General features: G+C 41.9%; 1 protein-coding gene across 1 annotated transcript in view; it reads right to left on the reverse strand.

Moving 5' to 3' along the window:
* The window catches only part of LOC128713426 (glutamate receptor ionotropic, kainate 2), a 119,765-nt gene that overhangs the window by 38,746 nt on the left and 57,952 nt on the right, over positions 1-23,067 (reverse strand). Inside the window, exons 4-5 of the mRNA XM_053808289.1 lie at positions 8,587-8,676; positions 3,214-3,371 (exon numbers count right to left, since the gene is read on the reverse strand). Coding sequence (XP_053664264.1) covers positions 3,214-3,371; positions 8,587-8,676 — 248 coding nt within the window. The remainder of the gene's footprint in view (positions 1-3,213; positions 3,372-8,586; positions 8,677-23,067) is intronic.

Consider the following 23,067-nt stretch of genomic DNA (forward strand, 5'->3'; position numbering starts at 1 on the left):
TATTTCAAGATAGAACAGATTTATGGATGAACGATTTATTAACCAAAGTCCATGATTTTCTACAACAATCACGGGTAATCGTGATATATCGGTTCTTTTTACCTGTTGCATGTGCTAATTTAATTTATAAATATTGTATTTATTATAAATACTTATAAATATAAACTAGGCGCATGAATTTCAGAGAAAATATGGGAAAAAGCAGGGTTCTATAATATCAAACAGAAATGATACTAAAACTTTCTATGCTTGAGTATGCAAGTTGTGTTTGGAATCCATCTATTATTGAGTCCAGCTATCATCTATCCATCTATTACGTCAGATTTGAATGCATGCAAGGATTGGAGCTAGGCTTTTTGGAGGGCTTATTACTGCTTCTTTAGATGTTCCTCTCCTCCATTTGCTTTTATGTGCTCTTCCGCTACCGCTGTAAAGACTCGTCACTCTGTTTATACGCATAGCGATCGGCTTCTAACTTCCATTTGATGGTTCAATCACTTTTACATTTTCTTTGATTACAACTCGTTGACAAGCTCTTTTCGTGCCCATATTCTAACGTCCAACCCTACTTCCTAACCTTCTCTGTTTATATTTATGTTGTTGCTTTAAGTTCGCAGTTTTAGTTATCAATGTGTGGCCTAGCAGACAGAATTTTTAGTTTAAAAAATGTATATTTCTTTAACTTTGTGTCAGTAAGTGCAGCAATAATTTTTAAAACCAAGAACTTCAAACTTTTTGTTCTGTCTAAAATTATCTAATGGATCAATTTAAACGCGGCGTGAGATGTGTGTGATGTGAGATGTGTTAAGATGTGACGAAATGTGATGAGTAATACCAATGGTAAATCGTAATCATGATCATAATTCAGGTGGGAGTAAAATTTAGGCAAGACATGTCATATTTTTCCATTTCGTTTAATTCTTGACCAATGTACAGACCCGTCAACATGAGGAAATAGTTATAAAACGACTCATGATGTCTGTTGAATGACTATGTCTGACTTTAAATATCCGTTTGGAGTATTATTTTTTTGAATGAAGGACAAGACCCGGCAAGTTCCAAAGGTTTGTGCTATCGGTTGATGGTCCCCGAGAACCTGTTAAAGGCTAAAAAAAGACTTATTGTCGACGATATCTATATTTTACTCGGGATATGGTTCACATCACACCAAAATATCAAACTTCGTAGGAGAAATATCCGTATATACGAATAAAGTTGTATGCACCTTTGAGCTTTGTTGGATAACCCTGTAATAGGGCCGATTAGCTAGTATTAGCAAAAAATGTTATGCGCTTAACATACTTTAAGGCGTTCTACTCTAATACCAAAATCTAATTCAACACCAATTGGAAAACAGCTAAAATTATCCTAAAGTTTTCAAACCTAGGTACAAATTTATTTCAAAAAGCAGTCTAAAGAAATATCAGCGTACTTAAATAACCTTGGATAAAATATTTTTGAAAATATATGGAGATGTAGAATACACCCTTGGAATATCTTCAGCCATCGTTGACAAAGATCTTAGAAAGAAATCTTATGATAAAGATGGTTGTTCCTTAGTTCTGTTACTACTTCTATTTCAATTTCGCACAACACTGTTTAGAGAAACTCTTCCTTCACTCTGCAACGGACGACTACATCATTATCGCCATGCGAGGTCATTCCATGTGTGTGATGACATACCCCACCCTGTACGTACACCTTTCACCCGTGGCCTCTTCCAGCGTCATGTGGCACATTTGGAGTCTGTCTGCTGTGCCACACCAGCCTAAAATTCCATGTCCACAAAACCTAATCGTTGCGCCGCGTTACGAAAGGGTACGGAACATTTTAATGAGATACCGCAGCAGGCAGTGAAGGATGAAAATGCCCACCGGGAAAAACGATACCACACCTGCCGCACCGTCAGGGATGCGAGTCGGAAACGTACCGTACACTCCGGGAGGGTGGGACACTATTTGGTGGATGATAAATGTGCGATACCACCGCTCGATGACACTGTCTGTCGGTTGATATTAAATTGCTGTGTGCTGCGGTTGCTGATGATTTGCCTCGCGGCCCGGGGAAAATGAGGCTCTGAAGTTACAGAACCATCATAGGCTCTCCTGCCTTTAGCACCCTCCCTTCTTCTCCACCTTGGGCAGTTGACAAATGGGTGACTTGTGTTCGAAGTCAATTTCACGTGACGGTCCAATGGGTTGGTGCTGCACCTGTGCCAGGGTCAGGTCATACCAGCATTTGCGATACAAAAGGTAGTACGTGTAAGAGTGAGAGAACTCTCGACAAAAACCTACCAAGCACAAAGAAATTAATTTCCCTTTTTCCTGACGGGTTGAAAGTGCATCCGGTACCAAATACACTGACAGCGGGAACAGCGTCAGGAGTGTTGCGTTGTTGTTGTTTTTTTTCTGTTTTTAGATGTTTCGTATATCAACCGGATCATCGGTACGCATTCTCAGTTAAGGCACGTGTTCCCCACCTCTGTCAGCAGCTGGCGTCAGATGGCGTGAAGTCACCGACAATAAACGTGCTTAATTGCACGGTATCTGCGCCTTCGCGCGAGGTGTCGATCACACACAGCAGGAATAGTTAAAATTGCTCTCGACAAGCTGGATGCGTGGAGGTATGGCAGAAGCTATAGCAGGGATGATGAAATAGAAGTCAACGCAGTGCTCTACCACCTGCTGGCGTAGTTGACGGATTGCATCTACCCCGCAGAAAAGCTGCATTCTCACCGTTCCTAGCGTCAGTTTAGGAAAACCGCTAAGGAAACGATCGTAGAGGGTTGTTTTCCACCGTGCCACCGGCGTGTTAGGGTGTGGGAAAACTTTCGCCAAAGATTTCCCTTTTGCGAGACCATTTTCCCGCTGTTACTCGTTCGACTTGCCGGAAATACATCTTCACTCCAAACCACCCCCACCATACGGTGGAAAAGTTTCCACAACTCCAACCAGAACTCGGGCAGCAAACTATTCCCGATCGTCTCGTAGAAATCCCTTGTGGATGTGGGGAGTAAGTGGTGCGGGAGGGTTTTAAATAATTTATAAATTAAATTTACTCGAGAGGCATTAAATTAATGTGTAGTTTGTCAGGCAAACGCTATGCGTGTGCTGTAAAACCAGCAACCAGAAGGGCAAAGTTTCAACGTTGGTATCGGAACTTGTGGGTTTTGGGGTGGAGTTGCTAGTTGGGTTAGTTTCACTAGCCACGTACCGGTAATCGCCGGAGTCGCTTAGCTGTCGCACCGTGATGGGATAGTCGGAGAGTCCGTGCGCCTTCAGGAGTTCCTGCATCCGCACCAAACCTTCGTTCGTTTCGTAGATGATGGTGAACGACTTCCAACCCCAGGCTGCCACCAGATCAACGTATGCCTGAAAACGAGAGTAGACGAAGAAAGAAAAGGGAAACACATCAGAAGTGTTAGTAAGACGACCAGCTCACATAAAGTAACCGGACATTGGCCAGCTAGAGGTATTGCTTTAAGATCTAATGACTGTATGATACGATTCGAGTCAAGATACTTATTGGGCCAGCTTAACCCTGACAATATGGACAAGGCAACTCAGATAATGGTACCTATCATTACTCGACGCAGCTCAAGTACCCCGTTGGACCACTTGTTGTATTTCTCCTGGTGCCATTTCCCATTCAATCTATCTCCATTATGACGCTTTTGTTTCATCCCCCAACTCTCAACTCTCCATTGAAGCAGCTCCGCACACTTCGGATTGGCATGAGAGGTATACATTGTTGTGAGTGATGAGCATCTTCGTCCGAGTACACTCTTGCAGGTTGTTAAAAACGCAACAAACTCCACCCGTGCACCCTGTTTGTGTGAGCCAGCCTTTTTCTTTGGCGCTGTGATGAGTGTCACTTTACAGCTGCCTGACAGTGCGGGTTCATGTTACCATTGCCTAGTCCTAGTACCCAAACCAAATGCCACATCACGTCGAACATCGATGCTGCAACGCTCGGCGGGATGGTGCCGCGACCGCAACGCGGCTGGTTGGCGAATGAACCCCACTTGACGGGAGGTAATTGTTGCTCGCGAGTGGTCCTTGACGTTGCCGCTATTGTATCTGTTTTGTTGAAGGATGGCTTTTTCCGCTAGCATGGTTGAGTTCCATTAGTGTGGCGGTTCGGTTGCATCACATTTGGCTCTCGCTCATGAGGAACATAGTGAGTTACGCGAGAGTTATGACATTTTTTCTTTAAATCTTCACATTTATATTCACATTTATATAGAACATCAGTGCACACGGGTCAATGTTTGAGAAAAAGTTTAATTATTAAACGTACAGAATCACAATGTTAACGTTTGCTACGGTTTTGTATAGAAAGTATGCAAAGGTTCAGCTTTGAAAATTATTTCTCCAGTTTTTTTGTCATATCCTTTCAAATTGGTCGCAGTTTTCGAGCCAATGAGAAAGGCCTCCACGCTTCGATTTGTTTTGAGTTTTAATTCATCTGTTACGTTTTTACGGCGTTTAGATTTGAGATTCTAGGTATAACAATAGCCTTTGATTAATTGGAATGTTGAACATGGTTCATCCTTCATAATTTATTAAGATTTAATAACAAACGCGGAGGATTTCTAACACAGGTTCAGGTATTACATTATATTTATCAGTAAAGATAAAAACAATAAATTTAAGATGTTTTAGATAATCTTTTGAAATTACTTTAACGAACAATAATTTATGATAAATTAGATAATTTAATTGGTAAACTGTTTTTAATAAATTGAAGTCAAAGTTGGGTTTCTAACCTTTAATTGATTTTTCTCCTAATGTAGTTCCACAAGAAAGATATCTTATGTCTTATGTAAATGTCAAAATGCTATGTCTTTTACGAATGTCTTCATGATGCCATCTTAAACTTTTTAATATAAAGTATGATGTGCTCCAAGGCATGACTTATGTTGAAGAACATATTAGATTATTGTGATACTATCTCCAAACTAATAAAATAAAGATGAATGTCTCAGGCTATGGGAAAAGAATGGATCAGGGTAATTGGGTAATTTTCGTACACCCTAACATGCAACCGATCTTCAAAACCAGTTTACAGGATATTCATTTCAAATTATTCAAATTATTAAGGTGTACAATTATCTTTCCGTTTGAGTGCAATTATCCTTAGAGATTATGTGAAGTACGCACAGTGTTCATCGAACCACTATAGCAGTTCTAGAGTTCCACTACAAGAACCTTTATAAGATGTACTTTCTTATGGGGAAAGTGTCGTCAGTCGAATCAGATAAGTAAGAAATCACCTAAAAGGAACGATCAATGGTTTTAGGCATTTAAATCCCTTTTGCCTTTTCTTAAAACAGTGTTTAGTGTAACTAAAGTCTGTATCATAACTAAAAGATAGTTTTCTGATAATAAGAAAAAGTTGTAGAGATAAATTAAAATGATGTTCTGCAAAGGTGTACACAAATAAATGGATAAATTTGCCTATGATTTGTACATATGTTTACGTAAACTACTCAATATCTTTTGACCAGGTCGGAGAAAACTCCATGCAACAAAATTATTTCTTTTCTTAATTTAAAAATTGTTCAAACTATCTATTGGTGAAATGACGTCAAACTTAAGAACAAATGTTTTCTTTTATCATTTTTATAGCAGATCAATAACTCATGTCTTGCAGTTATGAGGGTTTCGATGCAAAATTTCGAATGTTTTGATTTTTATTATTTTGTTAATCACATCGTTTGGGTCCAATTAATTTGTTAGAATGTTGAAGAAGTAAACTTAACAATTAAGAACATCGCTGATAGAACACCAAGAAGACGCACAAGAACAAAATTAACTCTCTTCAAATGCATCAAGAGCAACCAACAAGCAATCGTCAACTTATGAAATCATCAAAAATAATTTTGATAATGAGAAATATTATATTATTTATTTCAGTTATTCTCTATAGCACACGACTGTTGGGCAATTTTTTCTTGAAGTGGTATGGTACCAACAAAGTAAACCCTCCAAACGCACTAGAACTAAAAATAGTGGGCTGAAGATGAAGGCTCGCTGTTGACTATAATAAATATACCAAAAGCCTACGGAAGGATTATATTTTTTTATGTGAAAGTGTGAAAAGGATCGTTTAAATGGGTAATCTGCTACAGTGTTTCCTTCGTGATACAATTTGTAATACCCTTTTTGTTGTGTTTCGTAGTGGGTCGTAGGGTCAAAAACGCTAGATAAAATGAAATGGACGAACATAAAAATTGTAAATTTAGCACAATTTGAAGAACAAAACGAAAAGCATGATGGTTTTTTTGAAGAATATATCTCCAACAATATAATATATCGGAAGATATATACGCTATAATATCTCGACATCTGAAGATATCTAATTAAAAATAACCCCAATCCCCTATTTTGGGCAAATCATAGGTTTGGGCTTCAAAGTTAAAAGCTATCTGGATAAAGATTTCGTGTTCCCGGAGTATTATAGGTTCAAAAACCACAAGTTTCCTTTTATTCTAAAGGATTCTTTAATAATGGGTTCAAGCGAACATTAGACTAGACATTTCAAATTAAAACAGATCTAAATTCTGTTTCTTTCGTGAGATAAAAGTCATCGCCGAAACAGAATTCCACAGAAGAATCAATATCACAGTCCGACGCAGAAAATTGATTTAACTAGTATTCATACTATTAGAAATACATGTATTGAAGAATATCATGAGGTCATATTAAATGAGATACGATTATAACTTATATGATGACGCTCTCGTTGCGACTGCGTGACCGCTAGGGTAAGTTATTTTTCATAAACAATGTTAAAAAAAATCCAACATTTTAAGCTGTCAAGCAGAAGAGTGGGACAATAGCTGCACAGAATAGAGAATAGGAAGCATCGAAGAATGTAATGGCGGTCAACGCCGCATAAATATTGCTGTAATGTCTTTGATAGCAGGCCGTTAGTGTTTGATCCTCATGAAAATGGACGGCATACGGTTGCGCACGTGCATGCGGAGACGGCAAGATGCATGAGCTTCCAAGTGACGCATCTGAAGTATAAATATTATCTGACTACGGAACAAGCATTTTCCTAATAAAGAATCACCGTCCTCTGGCCGGTGTACGAACGGGAGACAAAGGAACAAACAGCGCTCCCAGCCGAGGAACGTCTGGAAACAGCTGGGCATTCCGTGCTTTAGAGGCTGATACGGCTGGCCGAATGCCTGTGTACACAAATTAAATATACATTTTATGCGACCGGGCTCGCCCGACTGCACGTTCCTATTTTCCGATCGGTGGCGCTTCTTCGGCTTCGAGATCTTTGCAATTTTGCCACTAGCATTCCGTAAACCGATGGATCCAATTTTCTATCGCTCCATGCGATCGGGGCGAATAAATGCAAAACAATGGCCTTTACCCCGGGTACGGTACGGCGCTTCGGCATAAATTTGCATTGCCCGTTGCATTGCACCCGGTAGCGTGTTCCAACCTGCCGGTACTGGTTAGTAAAGCCACACACCATTTTGTGCCATTTTACAACGGAAGCTAATTCCACGGAGGGCTGAACGATTGCCGGTGGTGGTTGACTACACCCCTACGTGTGTATGGGTAGATGCATGGTTCGATGCGTGTCGATTCCGCATTACCAGTTCGGGTAACCAAGCCCAGTAGCAGTAAATCCTGTAACATGCATTCGGAACGAACGAATCGCTTTTCGGCAGCAGTTTTTATCGATTTTATCAAAATGAAGTTTTTAAGCACCGTACCTAAGCCCGCGCTTTTGTACTCGCACAGCCTGCCCAGTGCAGCAGTGCGGAATGCACACACTGGTTCCGGTATCCGTGTACCGGAAGCCATCCTCGGCAGCAGCAACGAATCCTACCGAACGCTGGGCCGGGGTTTTTTTTTGGGGGGGCTGGAGTGGTACGTAATTGGATTTATTGTTTTCGGCTGGATTTTGTCGGGCTTCCCGACCAGGGGTTGGGAGTTTTCTATGCTTCCGAAGCATTCTGGGCCGAGCAATCCGATTTACTTCCGAGGTGGAGTGGCTTTAACCGGATCGGAACTGAAATCAATCGATGCTGGAAGAAAATGTACGCCTTCTTGCGAAATCTTCGCTGTTTTTTGGCTTTTGCACCGCCTCGAGATCGATTTTCAGGGAAGTTTGGGGTATGGGGTAGGCGGTCCGAGTGGCTGGAATGTGGACGCATACTTGAGCGAAATAAATTCAACCAACGACAGCAACCGACCGGACGACCGTATGGGAGGGGCGTAGCGAAGGGGATTGAAATGCTTACCGTCTTCCAAGCAGGAAGGGGTCAATCGAGTCTATCAATCAAACAGGAACCGGTACGGATGGTTCCTTAGCTGGAAAGCAGAGATCGATCACGGGACATGACGGATTGGAATGTGGTCCGGTACGCCGTGTGTATGCCTTTCCTGCGTTGGCAGAATTGTGTCGGCAATCGCACGAAACGAGGCCAGTTTGTCGAGCTGTCCCTGGTTTGATCTATCGACATTTGAACAGCTCCACGTGTGATCATACAGCTCCGTTACTGTGGCCTCTTGTTAAGTGTTTCATCGTAAAGATTTTCGCTAAAATTGAGCTTACCTTTGAGAGTGTGCTCGGATGAGGGTAAAGATTAACCAAGCAGCTTTCCCGCCTTAATCGATAATCCCAACGCGTCTCCAGATGGGGAATCTAGGGGAAAAAATAAACACAGGAGAAACAAATTTGTAAATGATCATCAGTTAAGGCATTAGTAACAATAAAATGATGAAAAAGATGCTCGGCACTCCACTGTACAGATGGTTCCAGAATTACCTGATGTACGCAAATTGGCAGATGCTGAATACACACATCGATGAAGATGAACAAAGTAAGAAAATACTGCTTCATTGAAAGCATTCCCTGAAACCTGCGCCTAAGATTCTAAGTGCTAATCGTAAAGGAGTAACATTTTGCATTGCATACGTTGCTGAACTCAAACTATTCGTAAGAATTATTGAAGTTCCATATCATCTCTAAATCGTTGTTTATGTCTTCGTAGTTGGGAAACTAAAAAAAATAATTTATCCAAATTTATTTTGGAGTTCTGCAATGTTTACATAACTTTTTTCTCGATATTTCGATGATATCATAATTAACCTCCGGATTAATATGTCATGATTTAAAATATTATGAAGAACTTACACTATTCTGCTGAAGAACTATATCTAGTTTAGTCTTGCGGTAAACAAAAGAGTGCAAAGGGAGATGATTTCGACAAAGCTTGGGACTTCGGAAGGTGTTCTTTTGTGATAGGTTCATCCTACCTCACACGCACCTTTGTGTCCCACTATTTGTGTCGTTCCACATGGTACCTTGCAGGAATACGTGAAACACGGAGGTCAATTCCATCTCTTAATAAGATTTCCAGAAGCGTTGGTCCTCTGGTAGCTCTGGAGATGGTACGTTCATTCAGATTATGTCTATACTAAGGTCTAGTATTTTCGCATTGGATGCTTAGGGGTTGCGGTGTTGGATTCCACGATTTGGAGCATCTTGTTTGGTCCTGTCATCCTTAGACGAAATCATCAGCAGGCAGCGGTGGCAGAACTCCACCATTATGCATCGGCTGATTGTAAAGATTTGAGAACAGGAGGAGTCTCCGGAGATGTGGAAATTTAGTGTCATATACCCAGTACACAAACATGGCAAATAACTGTGCCAAGCTCCAAGCTCGGCCTCGGAGCTCCAAGATCGGACTGAGCTATGGAACATCAGCTATGGAAGCATACACCGGACTGATACGTGAAACCTTAACAAAAGGATTGAGGAACAATTCGTCAAAGATAAAGCACCTGCTTTCCCAAGGCTTTGATTGTAATAGAACCCATCTGGGAAGCAGTACATCAGTTGACGACGACTATGTCGATGTGGTAGAGGAGGTTTGCTAACTTGGTAATATCGTAACTTTGGGAAATTACTGCATCAACGAAATCCAGAAGCGCATTATTATCGCGCTAGGCGAAATCCCGAGGCGCTTACTATGGGCTTCACAAGCTCCTACAATCCAGCAGACTCCAACACTTCTGAGATTACTCGCGATAAAATGTACGTTTCGTGGTTTGAAGACAAAAATATCTTCCAACTGATCTGAACTCATATCATAGATTAAATTATCATTAGTTTTTTGGTATTAGTAATAGATAGTATGACGTGTCCTTTGACGAAATAATAAAAATGAAAATAGTATTACAATGTTCGGGCTGGGTTGGATAAAACAAACAAAATGAATAAAATTTTGCTAATTCCGTTAATTCCAAGGGGAAAAAAAATATTCTGCTAATTCTAACGGAAACTTGATCATTCTTTGTATATAAATACCAAACGGCTATATTTACCATATAACAGCCGAATTTTCTTCAGACGAAAGCATGTGGATATGGGATCTTCAGCCAACTAGAAGTAATGGACATTGATACCGTGCTAATCCGGGCAGATAATTCGTATTATACGCATTGATTTTGTTTTTCGTGGTATCTCTCCAAACCTGTTCATTATGCGTGGGATAATTATTTATCGTTAATTAATACCGGCAAAATCAATTAGGCCTGTCAAGCGTAAACACACGCGATGGGGAATGTTTTTGGAACACAAGCAATTTAATGTCGAAACGGGCAGTTTTCGTCGCTTTCGTCGAAGAATTGTGCAGCAAAGCAATAGTGAAGAAACGTAACGTGCTTGTTCGCTAAGATCTTTTTGCGCTGATGGAACCATTCGACTCATAAGAGTTTTGAAATGGGACACACCGCGTACATCGTAAGTGCCGGTGACCTCTGAATCGTACGCGTGGGCTCCACTTAATTCATTGCACCCGTCCACCATGTTTAAGCGGGCCCATCCCGATCGTACTGGTTTCAATCACACACGGCATCCCACCCGTGGTGGACTCATGTAGTGCATCAATATTACGTTGCATCCACTGTTTACACCATTCGCGCGGCGAAAGTGTCCGGAAGGAGAGGCGAGTAAACTCGTCCCGTCGCGCTGGCGGTGGTGACGGCCCCCGGATGGTGTCCGTCGTCCGTGGCGGTAAGTGGTTACGGTGGCGAAAAACGTAGCCAAAGCGCAAGCAACGATCGTTAATGAACGGGGACCATACATTGCGATACTTAGGACCGGAAAGCGGCGCTTTTCCGGCGCGCATATCGAGCGGAAAATTGCTCCGGTCCGGGTGGTTGGTGAACTATTTGCCGCTGCTACCATTTTCCTTTGGTGGGGGTTGGTGGGGGCGTGTATGTTGATTAAAATAACTTCCCAGAACAACATTCTTCCGCACCCTGGGATGTTTGCACTGCATCGCAGGTGGCGTTTTGGGGAGTGTTTTTTTTTGTTTTAGTTTCTCATCTGTTTTTTTCCACCCACCTCGGAGGATGAGAGTTCGTTCTCATGGTATGAAGAGAGGAGGGGGAGGGGGGAAGGGTTGGAAAATGGCCACCATGCTTCTAGTTAAGTTTCTCATGTTTGTGTTTTTTGTGACGCTCACGTGTGCGTGTGTGTGTGTTTGTGCACGTGCGTTATCGATGATGGTGTGTGGGCTGGTGTGAACGCAGGTGGGAATTTCACGAACCCACATTCGCCCAGCGGCAGGCCATTTGTTTGTCAAGGGTTGGTTTAAAATAAATTCTACTCGTTAACGTCTCGGCCCAACCGCCCGACCAGTCACATCTTGGCGGTGGGCTGTGATCACGGCGAACGACCCGGGAGGCTTGCACTGGAATCGCTTTACGTTGCACGCGTGTTTTTTGTTTTGTTTTCCGCTTTCCGGTAGGAGCACCAGGGAAGATCAACTTGGAAATGGCTCAAAACAGCAAATGTGCACTTGCTTTATTGAGTAAACACCATTATTTCTGTTTTCTCATTTAATTTTTCTTTATTAGTCGCGTGTTTTGATTTGTGGCAAAAAAAATCCCCGTAACGCATTTATGTGTGTGTGTGTGCATCGCTTCGATTTCAAAGTCATTTGCCCAACCCTGTCTTTACAATGTCCTTTCTTTCATAGAGTCTAATGCACACACACACACACACACGCACGCACAAATCACAAATTTGTCGGTAGCATATTTGCACCCATTAACGTAGACTTGGGAAAAAAACCTCCCCCAGTGTGCACACGGTTGGGCGGCTTTGCGTGCGTGAAGCTTCGTTGTGGCGCTTAGCTGCACGTTCTGTTTGCCGAACGTGCGAATGTTAACATTCCCGTCGAACATATTAATACACACAAACACACATCGTCGTTACCATGCTTATGCGCTTTGCTCCCTTTGGGGTGACTTTTCGTGTTTAGGGGTTGCTTTTTTTTTTGGTTTTGGTCTTTGTAAGTATTTTATTTCCTTTTCCGGAGTTTTCCGGTACCATTGTTTGGTGTGCGCGCCGATTTCCACGGTCACCGCACGCCCACACTATGTACTATGATTTTCATTAACCATTTTTTTTGTCTTCAATAAACATTCTTACACAACACAAAGATACACATGTATACACCCATCATCACATGGGAGGGAAAAGCCATCTCGTAAGCTAAAGCACAAGCGCACGCGAAAGTACGCGAAAAGTTTACGGCGCTTGTTTTCATTCTTCACCTCCCCCTTCCTCCCACACTTATTTCATCCTCCACCCATCAACCAAACATCACCCTCATCAACCGTTCACAGCCATGAATGTTTGCTTTTGTTTTATGTTGTGTTGTGACGTTTTGCTCTTGTTTTCTCTTCCGTTTCCTCTTTCCTTTCCATAGACGAGTTCCACAGTTCCTCATCGTATTGATCAAAAGTTTTGAGCTTCAAAATTTTTACGTTCTCTATTATTTTTTTATTTCCCATGTACGGCGCGTGTTTTTACATTTTTCCTAATCCCGGTGGTCCTGTTTTCTGTTTGGGGATGTTTTCACATTTTTGGAAACTGAATTCTGAACGCTACACCCACCAGCAGGCATTGGTGAAAGGGGTTGGAAACGCGCACAAAAAGGGAAAGTTTCCACCGATGTAACGCCATCGAGAGCAGGAGCTGAATATTTACAATCGGAACTTTCCGTGCAGCATTTTACTTGAATGGGGGCGTATTCCGTGAGTTATTTTTACCGACCCCAAACCCCGGAGGTCATTGACAGTTGGTTCGGGATGTACGAACGTCAAATGGAAATTAACCCTTATGCGGTTTTTGATATGAACCAAAGTATGTACACGCTTTATAGATAAAAGGAATGAATGAACGAAGGGATGCCAACAGCAATATATTACAAATAGAACACCAACTACTACTAAAACTAGCAATTTTATAGTGGATCTGAAAAAAGTCCCATGCTGCCCCATCTTTGCCATTTTTTGTTCGAAATATTTTAATTAAGTAACAATTTTGTATTGAACAATACACTAGTGTGCAGCAATTACAAGGGTATTACGGTGCTGAAATGAAAAATTTTAACCGCGTTCGAGAGGAAGATGCTCAGAAAGATGTCCCGTATGTGTAGAAGGACAATGGAGAAGCCGCTATAATTACAAGTTGTACCAACTGCAGGACCTGCTGTATAACGAATTAGACTCGCCGGGCTCCTTTGGGATGATCACGTCACGAGAATGACACCGGACGACCCGGCGAGTAAAGTCAGGCCGTCAACATGGGCAGAGTGGGCATGGCATATCCAAATTGAGATAGAGTGATGGCGTTGATGCGTCCACCAGAAAGTCCGGGAGAATGAGTTGGCCGATGACGACACTCGACTTTGAGCGGTTTAGAGGGCTCCTGCAACAGGCCGAGACCGCGAAGCGGTTGTTGCGCCTGATAAGTAAATAAGTAAGAATATTGTTGGTAATAAAGCCAGGCATAACGAAAGAAAGGGAAAATACAAGTATCAAATAACTCATATCAATATCATATCAATATCAATATCTCATATCATATCAATATCAATAACTATTGATGAACTGTGAAAATTCCAGCTTTCCAGCAGCATATTTTACTGTATAATTTATGCTTATTCGATAACGTTATGCTGTGTATGTTCTTTGCATTAGTAAATTAGAAAAATTATTTAGTATTTCTTATGTTTTATTTAAACTTTGAAAAAAATACAATAAAGTCCCAGTTCATACCAAAAAGAGTTGAAAGATACCTAAGAGTTGTTTGAGAATTTTATATCCAGGACGTATTTTGATCGTATAATTCCTCTATTTGAATAGTAGAAAATTGTCATAAATTCATAATGTCCTTGCGGTATAGTATGTGGTCAACGTCCTTTCGTTTCATCGTTTGTTTAGTACAGGAATATTTAAAAATGGTATTAGTTAATTGCTTGGGAGCAGTTCGACTATGTATCGTGTTTAGCTCTACTGGATATCAATATCAAAGATCAAAGTATCAATATCCAAAGACGTACCGGCAAAGGAAAACCTTTTTTATCTTATGACAGGCTTTTACCGACATCAGCAAATTAAAATCTTGATGATATTCTAATTCTTTAAAGTGTGAACAATTCCAAATTATTACTCAATTATGCGACTTGCATGTGTGTGTATCTCCTAAATTTGTAGTTTTCTCTTTTTTGTTAAGTAAGTAAGTAAAGGAAGTAGACATAAGATTTGACATTGAAACTAACCAGGTATAAGTATATATAATTATTTTATATACAATCCTCTGTGTCATGATTTTTTATTTAAGACTTTATCTTCACTGCTGATCTATATTTGACCTTTTCTGACAGATGACTTACATTTTGTATAAAAAGAGGACTTTATCTTTCAGGATTATGGGTGAAATTGTAGCAGATTTTTATATTGTATTTAAAACAATTACATGCTTTCAAATAGACACATTTGCCATTTTACTGTTGAAGGTCCGCATCTGGGCAATCATGCACTGTAGAGGTTGCATTCTCAGTGCACTTTTCGAATAAAATTCACAAATTGCACACTAGCTTACGGCAGCTCCCATCCAAGGAAGGAACGATCGGTACTTTGGTGCGCAGTTTGTGCTCATTTTCGCCTGGTGAAAAATGTGCTTTCCCTTCTACTCCTTTCCACTAACCGCTCCCACTCACTTTCCCTCCACACCATACTCCAAGAAAAACATTGGATCGAACACAAAGTTTCCATTCGCGCTGCACGATCAAAACCCATTGGTCGCACACACACCAAAACAAAAAAAAAACTGTAAAGCACAGGAAAAGCCACCGCGGTACGTGAGTGCGGGCGCAAAACCAAAAATAAAGGGCGAATCGAAAGTCGACGATAAAACTTCCCAACAATGAATATCCTTACCTCTCAGTACCAATCAGTAAATGTAAGAGTGGGAGAGAAACAGGGAGCAGCTTTCGCACACGAAGCGTCCTGGTACAAGCGGTTGGCTTGTTTATGGAGTAGATTTATCGCCCCGGTAGAAAATGGCCGGTGGCTGCCAATGGAAACGTGCAGTTCATGGGTCCGGGGGTGTGCTGGGCTTGTGGAGGACCTTGTTCCGCCTTTTTGTTTTCCAGGCAGGAAGTGAAAATAAATGCACTACCGTTTGGTGTGCGAACAGTTTTACGTTGTAGTTTGTGTTGGGAGATTTTTTTTCGCTGTTTTAATTTTTATTTGGTAGATCAGCAAGCCCTTTCTCCCCAGCCGGACCAATACCGGGTGCTCCCATTGAAGTTGAGAAGCGGGAAAGCCGGAGAGCATTAAAACACGACAACCGTTTTTCTCGCTTTTCCATCCTCGGGCATGAACTTCTATAGGGTTTTATTTCATTTTAATTTCGACACCTCCCGTGTTCGCCCGTGTGTTTATGTTGTGCTCCGCAAATGGTTACGGAGGAGTTTGAAACTGTGCAAAGAAATAAACAACTCCCATGATGCATCGACATGCTTGGAGCGACATGAATTTTTCAGCACCAAGCGGAAGCTCGTTATTTGTAACATTTGCGGAAGATATAGTTTAGCTGAGACAACCGTCGGCAAACGACTGGTGGGTGATGTTTGTTTTCCAGGTTGTGTTGATTTGGATGCCGAATCGTAGCATCTTGAGGTGAAGCACTGGGCTTCAATAAAGTGAAAAGAAGTAGGTTTACAGTAATGTTCTAAGAAAAATGATGTTTGCGGTATTAGCTTTTTTGTGATCTACTCTCGAACTATCTAAAATACATTTAAAGTGTAGTCTTACTAAATTGTAGTCTAGAAATGGATTTTTGATGCTAAAGGTTCCTGTAACTGAAATATACTGTATATACTGAAATTGTTCAAATATTCTATAATGTTGTAATAATTTCGAATCGCTTTGTACGTGTTTTACTATCTTTATCTGAAATAATGTATAAAAGTATAAATGTTTTGTTAAGTAAACTGGAATTAGTGAATAAATTTTAATTGATTAAATAATAATTATGACCGTTCATCAATAAATCAAGTTCTTGTTAATAAATCAGAGCATCTCAAGCCCTCGAAGAGCATAAGATAAACAAATAGTTTTCGTTCGAAGGATACCAAATCGCTAACTATAATCAACTAGGAAATAAATGGGGTTTGAGTTGACCATCAACGAACATGTAACCGTTGAAGACAACAAGCTTTTAAAGAATTTTTATAAGCATACTAAGCATTTTCATTGCATGAACTCATATTTGTGGCGTTGATTGCCAACATCATTCAATAATGGTAAAAGTACATTAGAATGTACTGATTATAGTGTTTTTCCACCGATGCAAGTTTTTCAAAAATGGGAAGACATTGCGTTACATTAAAACCATCGTCACGAAATGTTTTTGTTCAAACACGTTAAAAATCGCCCAGGCGCCAAATGCTGACGAAGCCATTATCATCATCATGAAATTTATGATTTGGCAGGCGTTCTGTTTATGTGCGCGTTCGTTAGTTCGTTACTACCGAGATGGTAAACCTGGAGATCTACTTCAAGGAGTATCTACAGATGCATCCTCTGCAGAAACAATACAAATGCCCTACCATCTTCAGGGCTCTTCTAGCTTCGCGTCGTTATTCAATTTTATCCAGGAGTGATTCAAAGCCCAGTTGCTCACTCTCAAGGACAAGAACTCTCAAAACACACCTGAACTAAGGCCGGAACCCATCGAAAAAAATGGAATATTATGAAGAAGACATTTCGGAAGCATCCCAATGAGGTAAAATCTTAAGAACACATGAATAAAAATTGAGCTTAAGTGCAAAGGAAACTGTAGCCAGATGTTACATAGAACCATCAACAAGATAATTCCAGTACTCACATACGCCTCTGAGATATGGACTTTGTCCAAAACTGATTAAACCCTCTTAGCCACATTCGAGAGCAAGATACTCAGAGGGATTTTTTCTCTATAGGACAATGGAGGAGCCGCCACCATAACGAGCTCTATGCTCTATGCTCGAGCTAACGGTGAACTTAATGTCGTGCAGCGGTTTAGACTCGCCAGGCTCCGGTGGGCTGGTCACGTCATAAGAATGACACCTAACGACACAGCCCGTAAAGCTCTTTAAGGTCGTCCACATGGACAGGCCAAGACAGCGAAGTGACCTGAAAGTTCAGCGAAATGTAAAGAGATATCACATCCCGTGTGTCCATAAATGGTACAACAGAACTTTGGGGAACTTGGGACGGTCCAGTGGTGGTTTTGGTAGCGGCACCTGCCTTCACAAGACTCATCTCATCAGGACAGATTATCTAGCTGGCATTCCTAGACCTCTTGAGGGTGTTGTGCCGATAAAGAAGAGGAATTTGTTACCGGTTTTAAAGATTTGTTTTAAAAAGGACTTTATAGTGACACACGAATTTAAAGATGTTGGAATATAAAATGAATCCAGCACCACTGGAAGGCAAAGTAACGCTTATTTGAACTGTTTCAACGTTCAAGACTGACCGACATAGAAAACGTTCCATGGAATGAGCTGTATTTTAGAACCAATGTAATATTCAACCAACTGAGGCCACTCTGCACAGAAAGCACTTTTACAAAGTTGGGAATAATCAAAAAAGACTATTTCACGCACAACCTCATTACGGTGCCGTAATTGTACAGAATGGTTAAAACGAAAACAGCTTACTCATACAAAATGCTTTCCCTGTTCGGTGCGAAGCAACAACGCACCGGTAGCTGCAATGCCGTCACTTCAAACCGGACCTGCTGATGAAGGTATTCTTCGCACCGTTCGCCTGTTTCGGATTTTAAATAATAAAAGCAGCACGTTCGGGCGATGGCGAAACCGGAACCCAATCATGGGACCCGGTCGCCAAATGAAGTTCGTAAAATCTGCTTCCTGTCCAGCTGTTTTTACGGGGCTGCCATCATTGTCCGGATGCAAGGCCGGTGCAGCTGCATCAGTAGAGTTATTAATTTGATTACTCCATCCGTCTCTGTGAGCGCCGTGGAGACTGACATTGCTCATGCACTGGTCTACGGGACCGAGACGACAGTATGGTAACTCCATTCCTGTTCGGGCGTGCCGGCTTGGACCGGGCACCAGCATTTTTTGTTTGTTGTTTTGTTTGCTTGGAGCCGAGTCAAGTTGCAGGCGAAGAATGTTGTAGCCTTGTACCCGGGAATGGCGGGGTAGAAGTTTTACTGCCCAATAAACTGACAAACTCGGACACGACCGTGTCGGGGAGGTTGTGCTTCCGAGCGCAGTGGTCGTCAAGTGCGCATTTCAATTACGGTCACTGATGTTAGTGCGACCGTTACCCAGCTTTGACGTAAGGGGGGGGTTGTGACTTTTTCAAGGAAAAGCTTTTGAAGTGGCAGTGCTTTCCGTTGGAAGACGATATCAATGCATGCAGTGATTGGAAAATAAAGGATGCCATTGAAGGATAATAAACGCGGCATAATTTTCTGCAACGGATTACTGTTGGTAGGGTTCCATCAAGGGCAAAGCCAGCAATAAAAATGGGTAACAATTTTTTGAAGAAGTATTTAACTGCAATTTAATGTATTTGTTTTGTTCCCATAGCTGTCCGTGGATTGCTTCTAATTGAACGAGCGCTTATTTTCGTATGGTATGCACCACCACTGGTGTGGTATGTGAAAACGGTTTGTTTTTCCCCCGTTGCTGCCCAATAGGATGATGCTGTGCTGCGTAAAGCCTATATTTAGGCGCCAACATACCGTCAATCTGCTGCTATCGCACCGGTGACCGGGAGAATAAAAACAAACACTTCGTTGTGCTGTGTGTGTTTCTTTTTTCTTTCCTGTCGTTCTTCTCCTTCTGCAGCGCTAGTCTTAATACTAACAATCTTCACCCTTCGCTTCGCATGCATCCCCACTTTTCCCACACGTTCCGGTCACTGTGGTAGGCATAATAAAACCGTACGGAACCGGGACCGTACCGGACCGCACTCGTACGGCATAGGAACCGGCCGTTGATTTGCGTTGTTTGTCCTTGTTTGCCGCCACAGTTTCGCATGGAACGGGTCCTGACAGTATGGCAGCCTTAGTGGATAATGAAAATGGTTTCCGGTAAATAAGCTACCGAAACTGGAGCCGCACAGTGTGTCTGTGTGTTTGTGTATGTGTATGGGGCGGTTCAACTATTTGCCTTGATAAAAATGAAACGTACCAGCAAAGGGTAGCGTGCTGATGGTGGGTGCGAAACGCATGCTGTTTGTATCATTAGCAATGAGCATGGGGGAGGTTTGGGGCGCGTGGGCCACCCGGTTCCGGTTCCAGTTGCTTTGCCACACGGTGGTGGTCACATACGCGATGTGATACCGCTCTGGATCAACAATGCCTAGTGTGCGTGATGGTGGATGTGTGAGAGCAGGTTCGAGTATCGCTTTGCGAAAGCTAAAACCCATCGTGCCTGCAGCATTCGAGTGCCATAATCAAAATAAGCAGCATGCGAAACGAAAACAAAACTAACAGAATCCGTCCCACTCTCGGTGAACCCCTCGCGAACCTAGGGAGTGTGGGGTGTTGGGCGAGACGGGAGAGCAGCGGGGGTGCTTAGAGTGTACGAAATCCTGGACAACATCTGGTTAAGTATATTGAAGAAGAAAGCGCTGGTTATAGGAGGGGGGAAAATAGGTAACAGGGGGATAGGGGGAGAATGAACAGAAGACATGGATGAAGTCTTCGTAGCCTTCACAGTCGTATCTTAATTTCTCTTCAATTTATCTTTATTAAAAGCAATTCCTGGTATGGCTTTTCCGCCTTCCTGCAATGTGAGGTCCCACGTTGATGGCGGAGGAGGGAGCGATAGCGTGTATGAGGATGGAATTGGTGAAAAGATAGGCGGGTGGATTTCTGATAATAACCGGAAGTACGGTGCTGCACCTGGTGCTTCACGGCAAAACGGTACCGTTGCGAAAGGAAGGTAATAAACGGTGGATAGTTTTCCGCGCCAGTACCGTTGGTTACAGTTTGGTGACCAGTGTGGCTGGTGTGGTGCAAGGGGGGGGAGGGGCGCTTTATGAGCGATTATGGTTTTCTTGAGCATGCTTCAGCTTCGAAACCGACCGTGCCGATGGCCGCATCCCATCGGTTGGCCACGTTTGAATTAGCCTCAAAGGAAATGGCTGCCGATGCAAACAGTGCGAGAATGGCCGTAAAAAAGATGGGTGGAAGAATTTAATGAACATACTCATGTTTAAAGCTTCGAACGACGTACTTTATCTCTTTTTATTTCGCCCCTTTCCCCATGCTTACTCAATCTCGTTTTCTCTTTCTCTCTCTCTCTTTCTCTCTCGCTCTTATTCGCTTAATTTATCTCTTTCGTGAGGGAAATCTAAAGCTCCTCGAGCTAGTCGAGTCACGAGGCACATTATCCGTTGCTTTATGACGCTCAGCACCGATCGCAAAAACCGCCCTTGGTGGGCAGTGAAAAGCACTTTCCATCCCCAGCAGGGAAAACTCGCGATGGTGCTGGACAGTTGCTAGCCATTTTATACTGGTTCCCGCTTTTTTTTTTGCTACGTCCTGTGATGTTCAAAGCGCAAGAAATAGACAAGAAAAATGGGTTTAAGGGATGCTCATGCTTCTGCTCCATGTATGTATGTGTGTGTGTGTGTGGTGTGCTCTTACCTTACCTCTAAGAGCGGGAGGATGTTCTTTTTGTTTTGCTATGGTGAATTTTCCAAGCTGGACCAATACCGGGAAGCAACGGTACGGTAAGCAGCCCGGAGCATCGGCAACTCAACTAATTGATACTAATTGGCGTTCAGTCTTGTGAACTGGGCCACTTTTCCAGTTGAAACATTTTCCATAAGGCAGTCAGGGCCGATGGAAAGCGGCTTGCTTCCTCCATTCGCACTTTCCCACACCCAGCAAGTACGGCCCGACGTACCTTTCCATCACGCTATCGATAAGGTTCGGGAAAATTTACCGCCATTTTAGCAGATTAATTTAAGGCTTGGGCTGTGAAAATTACGGCTTCGGTTTGCCGTAAGCTTTGCAGGCGGTGTTTGTTGCCTGTGATAGGGGCGAAACAGTGGTGGGACGTTTCGGGAAGTGTATTAAAGCATTTAATCACTGTAAAATAGGTGTAAGTGTTCGTTCGGCCGCCCTGGACGAAGTTATTGGCAGCATTAAGCGTTGGGTGAATTGGGATGTACATTATTTTCGGTTGTATTTACAGGAGGCAGTTGTCACCAATTAAGCATTTTTTATCAAATGTAATACACAGACATAGGATGTAGAAACGGGGCAGAAAAGAACACGCAACGACCGTAAATCATTGTTGATGACAACTTCAAATTCCTGTATATCCCGTCCTATTAGACCCTAGACAATTTTAAGATATTAACTAATATCTGTTAAGATATTTTAGGGTTCTAGCAATGGTCTGATGATATCTTTTTTTAGTCTGGTTAGCGTTACCAGAAGCTTAGCTTCTGCCAGTTGTAAAAGATCCAGGAAAGGATTCAATTGATTTCCCAATGCGTTGATGTGGAATCGAGGTCGAATAATCAAAGCACTCTTTTAAAGACCCTCTCTCGTCATGACAGAATCACTTTTCCATGTATAATATTCACTAGCCAAATATCCATCGTAGCGAATTTGTGCTGAGTATTGATAATTTCGAAGTTGGTGTTCGTATTTTTCCTCGTAATATAATAAAAGAATGAAATTTCCACCAGATTGTGGTTTGAACAACAATCAGCTCGAACCGCGGCAAGATCTTTTCAAATATATTCCTGAATCCTTCAGATGACCTTCCAAAAAATAGCGCCAACTTCCCGTTTCGATTTGTCCCCATTGTGGAAACTTCACACATTTCCCTGTGCTGTTATTTATATTAAGCTGTGAATTGCTTATTCCAAATGTGTGTTTTATTCCCCAGTTGTATAAGGAGTACAACTAAAATCTCACCGCTCAGTATATATCACAGGGCTTTGACATATGGTAAAACATATGTTTTGAGAAATTACTCATTGTTGTTTATAAACAGCGGTCAACACGTTGCTACAACGATGACAGCAGACAGCGGGGCGAAAAAGGGCGAAACGATAAGGTCGGTCAGGTTAGGGACATTTATCCGAATCGATCGATCGTCATTCGTTTCGGATGAATCTAGGAAGGAGCAATGACCGCTATCGTGAGGAGAAACTACCTATAAAAGTGCGTGCAAATAGGCGCCAGCTCTTTTTCGCATAGACAGAACATTGAATTTTTTAATTCAAAGAATACATTCAGTTATTAAAAAAACTGTTGGTTTATCTTGTGATTATTAATCGAAGACGAAAAAGGGCATCGTTGCTGGACGCAACACTCATTTTTTTGAAAACAACGCTTAATTGATGGCATTTGGTTGGACCTTTTGGATGCTTTGCTATGTCGGACAAAATAATACTACCACCACTAAATATTATCTTCGAACATTTTGAAAGCTTTCGAGCATTTGAACAATGCGTTAATCGAACATTGATATTATTCTTGAATTTTGAGTACAACAAGTAGTAATGGAACTATGAGGTGAACATTCACGCATGTTGCTCGAACAATGTGATTCCGTTAATACCTTGAGGTACCACGTTATGTGTATAATGGTGTAATTTTTTGTACATTATTGATTTCAATTACCATTTTATGGTAGTTCAACACTTGTTTAAAGAGCAATGAGTACTTTTTGCAAGTCTG

Source organism: Anopheles marshallii, chromosome X, assembly GCF_943734725.1.
Source record: "Anopheles marshallii chromosome X, idAnoMarsDA_429_01, whole genome shotgun sequence".
Lineage (NCBI taxonomy): Eukaryota > Metazoa > Arthropoda > Insecta > Diptera > Culicidae > Anopheles > Anopheles marshallii.